At 45.5% G+C, this 6,000-nt stretch overlaps 1 protein-coding gene across 2 annotated transcripts in view; it reads right to left on the bottom strand.

Annotated features, from left to right (window-relative positions):
* Window positions 1-2,185: 2,185 nt before the first annotated feature.
* Window positions 2,186-6,000, bottom strand: part of GPR176 (G protein-coupled receptor 176) — a 124,694-nt gene continuing 120,879 nt past the window's right edge. For both annotated transcript variants that reach the window (XM_061157611.1, XM_061157610.1), the window contains exon 3: window positions 2,186-5,031. In XM_061157611.1, coding sequence (XP_061013594.1) covers window positions 3,909-5,031 — 1,123 coding nt within the window. In that variant the 3' untranslated portion in view covers window positions 2,186-3,908. The remainder of the gene's footprint in view (window positions 5,032-6,000) is intronic.

Raw genomic sequence — 6,000 nt, 5'->3', positions numbered from 1 at the left:
CACCGTGGGTGCTGTGGAGCACGCAAGTGGAGACACCCTCTGTCCCCTGCACCATTGCCTACGTGCTCATTCCTTGCCCCATTTGAGGCAGCAGTCCATCCCTTCCATCCCTCTGCACCTTTGGGCTTCCAGCTTTCTCTTTCAGACTTGTACGTAAATACCTGAGTGAAGCCCTGGCTCCTGGACTCACTACCAAACTCTCCACAGGGATGCAGGACCTGGACAGCAAGGCACACACAGGTCCCTTTGCAATTGTGCAAGTCTTTCTTTGTTTCGCTATATTCTTGGGGCGTTGTCCAGGAGGCAGCAAAAGGACCCCTTTATCCAGAAGGTACAGATATCTGTGGATATTACCTTCCTTCTGTATGTGGGCTGCAGTGAATACACATATAGAAAGAAATTTTAAAGGGAGCAAAAAGGGGTTTAACCACTAAGTTCTGATCAATACAGAGGACAAAAGGATTACTGTTTATGCCCAACACACATGCCTAGAGCTGTATTTCTCAGTATTGAACTACCTTCCAAATTTAGAATTTACACTCACTCTAGTGAATATACAGAGAGTCTTAGGTGTTGAAGAGACAGGTAGATCAAAAACCTTGCATTCAATGCCTTTAACCCTTGTATGAGTCATTTCAAGGAAATCGATGAGAACCAGCAATAACTCTGACAGAAAATCTTACTTCAGCTCATTGCCCAGAGAGATTTAGCTACTTCTCCAAGTGCTGTATCTCTTATTTATTCATTTATTATATCATTCACTCATTTAAGTTTGGAATTAAGTGGCTCCTACAAACCCAGGAGATAATTAGCCATTACAGATTCATATAACACCATGTTGGAGATTACAGTTTGAGTTCTATGAAGGTCACTAGGCCTTTATTCTGCCTATTAACTAACTTATTGCCTTGCCATAAATGGGGATAAACACTGGTTAAGCCAGAAGCTAACAGGGAAGATATTTTAGCTTCTAAAACCTCATGCAGGCTACAGTTCAGGGGGCTGCAAAGAGTCGGACATGGTTGAGTGACTATGCACAACTGCCTCAAAGTTATCATCACTATGAATACAAATAATTGTTGGGGTAACTGGTGAAAACATCAGTTTAGTATTATTTTCTGAGTAACACTGCAAAAAAACCTCAACCACTGTTTTTAACGTAGCAGGTAAGCACTAATATTGATACAGTTTTACTCTGTTTCAGGCTCTGTGTTGAACAGACCATGTCATTTAATCCTCATGACTACCCCATGAGGTATACTATTGGATAGCCCTGAAAACAGAGCTTGAGATAAGGGCTTTGTGTGGTTGGTTTGGGGGAGGTAATCCTTGAGGGCATGAATGAGGATAGAGAAAGCCCACAGAGAAGGAAGAGGAGTCAATAAAAGGCTGCATTAATCAGACACCATGGTGGACAATAGGGACTCAAGCTGCTTGACCTCCTGAGAAGTAGAAAGATGCCTCCCATAGTTGTCCAGCAGAAAGACAGGAAGCAGGGGCATTTATCCACTGATGCCCATGCCCCACTGGTCAAGCGTTAATCCCCAGAGCTAGGGAGCTCTCCCAGGGCAGAAAGGAGAAAAGCAAGGCCTTGATGGCTCTCAGGGAGGTAAATGGATGCAGCCAACAATGGCCCACAGCAGACACGGCTAAAACTAGAGGTGAAATATGCGAGTCAGGGCAACAGCAGCTCCTGACACAGTTATTATCTCCCCATTTTACAGAGGGGAAACCAAGATACATGGAGATTACTTCACCTGCTCAAGATCACAAGGTGGGTTAGTGGTAGAGTCAGGATTCAAACACTGACCATCAGACTTCAAGGCCATGGTCCCAACCATAAGGGGTAATGACTGCTGCACTATACTCTTCCCAGTGTAGCTCCACCTACATGTTTGGTAGTCCACCCACCGAATCTATTTGGAAACCAGGTTGGGGACATTTATTCAAACACCGCACTTTCTTCTTTGGTAATTCATTTTTCAAGTTGCAACAACATAAGAAAATGCTACTAGAATGCTGTATCTACATTTTGGGAAGAAAATAAATACCTTTCACTTGAGATCATGCAGGAAGAGAGAGGTTCAGATAGTATACCACTTGTAAGGGGAAAAAAAAAAATCACTCACACAACTTTTTTTGAGTTTAGAAACTGTTTTTTGATTTTTTTTTTATTAAAACATAATTCTTCAAAGAGTATATAAATACACCTGGCCATGATCTGTTAGATGTCAACCAACCGCTTCAAACATACATAAGAAATATCTACCAAATTCTGGCTCACCAGAACTTATTAAGTTGTACATATACATTATTGGAACATCAACGTGGCTACATTTGACAGATTCTTCTAAAGTGGACACAATTTTCTGACAGATTACGTTCCTTCATGATGAAAGCTGTGACAGCTGTGAATGTCTGAAAGATAAACTTGAAGGGCCATGGGGTGAAGCATACAGAGGGCATGCAGGGCCCTGAGAGAGGGGGTGGCAGGCAGGCCCCTGTTTCCACTGTGAGCACACAATGTACAGAAGAGACAAACACGAAGAGGAAGGCACTCCCTCCTGGGGAGAAGGGTCTTTGGGTTCATAGTCAGGAATCACAAGACAGCACACCCAGGAAAGGACAGGAAAATGAAATTCCCTGCACACAGTCTGACCTTCCTCCAAGGGACAAGGGCCAGTGTGGTTCAAGGAGATCTGCGAGGACCACTGCCTTTGGGATGTGCTGCTTGCCACTGCATATGCCCCCCCTCCCTTCAAGCTTGCTCAAGGCACGGGATTGGCTCCCTTAGGGACAATAAACAAGAACAAAACACCCATCAGAAAAGAGCAGAGCTGGTGCTTGATTTGCTCTCATTAAGAGTGAAGTGTCATCTGTACTTTGAATTCAGCCTGGTGAAACCCACCTCAAAGTGGTCTCGAATCACTTGTGAGAGCCTCCAGGTGACTGATCAGTTGAGGACATTGTCCTCCCTCTCCTATCCTGTCTGGTTCCTGCTATAACTTCATTGGGAAACAGGAAGCCAAGCGCTTACCTGGGCTAGGTGTTGCCTTGGCATTTTACAATGATGAATTCCTTCTCTGTTTTGTTCCTCCTTTATGCCCAAAATGAAGGGAGTCATACAAAGAGACTGAAAATGAAACTGGCAACACCTGGGGTCTGGAGTCTTCCTTGGAAGAGAAGCAAACTTTTCCCACTCTTTTGGGCAGAATCACCTCTCCTAATCAAGTATGTTTAGCTTGACATTTCCAGAGGCCCCCATGTATACTAACTTTGCCTTTTTAAATGATTTTTAATTCCAGAAGTTGGCACAAGATCATCATTTTCAATATCCTTTACCCCTGCTGATTGCTGCATAGAATCTTTCTCATGAGATCATCTGGGAAGATTAAAGACTACAGAGTGTGGGTATTTCTCAGTCTTTCTTCTCCACTTCTTTCACATTTTAAAATCAATCTAATAGGCATTTTCTTTATGGTCACATGGCTCCATAATTACCTTGGGCTTCTCTTAGAGTACCTGCTCCCTTTGGCACTCCATAGACACTCTCCTCTATGTGTACTTTCTGCAGGGCCCCAGAACTGAGATATCCTCAGAAAATGCACATGAAGTTCCCTCCCAAGACCCGTTCCCCACTACCCAGCTTTTGTCTACACTGTGAGGAACATGGACTTTACTAAGGACTTGGATCACTGAGATAAACATATATATATAGATATACATATCCTCAAAAAAGAGGACATTTGATTTTATATATAGATTTCCCTCTCATTCATAAGCACTTGGCCCACAGAGGTGGAGTCAACCCATGCTGAGTTGCAATGAGATCATACAAATCACAGGCCCAGTGAAAGAAGAGCAGGAATGTGGAAAGGCCTGTGGCTTCCAAGGATTCACAAGCCTTGCTAGGAATCCACCTTTGGGAAGATGCTCACTTTATTGTTTCTGCTCATCTTTCGCTCCACCCTGCCCACCTTGGGTATCTTTGTCTGGATCAGCTCTTCTGGGGTGTTACCCAAGGGAGGAAGCAGCCTCTTCTTGCTGTTTCGGGTCTCTGAGAGCCACTGGGGAGGCAACTCAAAAGGCCCAAAGCCAAACTGCAGGGAATACTTGTCGGGAAATGTCTCAGATTCCATAGACACTGCTGGTGCTACCTGGGAGATAGAGTCCACGGTGCCCGGGGGTGGTGCGGGAGTTGCAAACTGTGGTCCCAGCTCTGCCTCCAGGCAAGTGGGAAGTAGCTCCTTGGCCTGGAGAGCCCCTGAACCTGGGTACTTGGCTTCGCTCTCTTCCTCGTCTTCTGTGGGCTTGAAGATCTGCTGCTGCCCAATGTGGAACATCTCCAGGAGTTGGCTGCCTGAGCGCATGCTGGGCTCCAGGCTGGCGTCAGCCATCCCACTCCCTGTGCCCACCACGTTTCGGCGGCTGTAGCGGTGGTGCAGTTGGACCAAGGTCCCTACCAAGCACTTGCGGACAGATTTGTTCACAGTAAGAAAAAGCACAGGGTTCGCCAGCAGAGAGACTTTGGGCAGCCAGATGGCCGTGAGCAGCAAGAAGACGGACGTGTCGGGGACGTTGAGCACTGTCTGGTAGACGACCAGCGTGGCATAGGGCACACTGCATAAGATGAAGACCATCACCATGGACAGCAGCGTGGCATGCAGCTCAGCCTCCCGCTGGGAAGCGTAGGGGATAGAGATGGTGTTCTGTGGGGTCCGCAGTGCTGCTATGATAACCTTCTTCTTCTGGCTTGCGCTCAGGGCCCGGCGTATCAGTATTAAGAAGAAGAATGCCACAGCCACAGGCACGATGACCGTGGTGATGTTGTAGACCAGAACGTATACCAGGTGGCCCAGAGAGTGGCTCCAGACTTCTGTGCAGGTTGACATGGCGTAGATGTCGGCCACATTGGTCACTGCAAACCCAGGGACACTGGCCACCACTGCATGAGCCCAGATGTATATCACAAGTTCTCGGGACTTGGCATCAGATATTTTTCTCTCCAGCGGATAGAGGACTGAGTAGTACCTGCCAAAGGCACAAGCAAAATTCACTTCACAGAAGAAGATACACTTTAACTTAGAGGAATTCACATTACTAAAAGTAGGAGAGAGGAAAGAAAGGGTCGAGTTCTTTCATTCTGCCTCAGACAGAGGAGATCACTAGAGGAGTTTGGAAGCTAGACCTTAAGTTTTGAGGACTTTGCCATACAATTCATTGTGAACTTTATAATTATTGCCACCAGCACTAAATCCCAAAGAGTGCCCTCGATATAAAGGATATCTCCATCTGCTGTGAAGACATTCTTTTTCAATTTAAGGGTAAAGGGTAATTTGTAAAAAAATTTTACATGGGCTAGAGGAGCTTAAGGGCAATTTTCAAAGCTATGAAGAGAGAGAAATTTGCACACAAATCCAAAGAAAACTCAGGCTGTAGTATATATACATGGGTATCATTAACATTTACAGCTGCTGGGGCAGAAGAACCCAGTGTGAGGGATAGACTCTGACATAGTCTTTCAAAATCAATTCCACTGAAAGAATTGTGTGGGCTCAGGAGCCATTTTCCATGATAATCGCTCAGGACCCCTAAGAGCAATCAGTAGGTCTAAAATACCCGCAGAGTTATATCTTTGTTAAAATCAGAGATTTTTTTTCCCTTCAAGCTTGACTTGATTATTCTATAACCACCTAATCAGAATTCCCAAAGCACCTTGTTTCAATATCACCTATGATTTGGGGAAACTGAGTAATTTGTTAAACCCCTAGAACCACATCTGTCTTGAATGGGCAGTCAGTAGCCCTCAGAGATACAGCAAGTTTCTTCACCCTTAGCTCACCCCACGTCTGCGCAGTCAGCTAATGCTGGAGTCGACCTTCCAGCCCTACTAATATGTATTCCCTCACGGGGCCACCTGAGCATGTGTGATTTCCTGTCACAAGAATTTCTAAGTACCACCCGTGTGCCACATATTGTGCCAGGCACTGGGCTGCAAAG

This window comes from Dama dama, chromosome 12 (genome assembly GCF_033118175.1).
Source record: "Dama dama isolate Ldn47 chromosome 12, ASM3311817v1, whole genome shotgun sequence".
In the NCBI taxonomy this organism is placed as follows: domain Eukaryota; kingdom Metazoa; phylum Chordata; class Mammalia; order Artiodactyla; family Cervidae; genus Dama; species Dama dama.
Note: the sequence above shows the minus strand (reverse complement) of the source record. Positions and strands in the feature narration are given on the sequence as shown.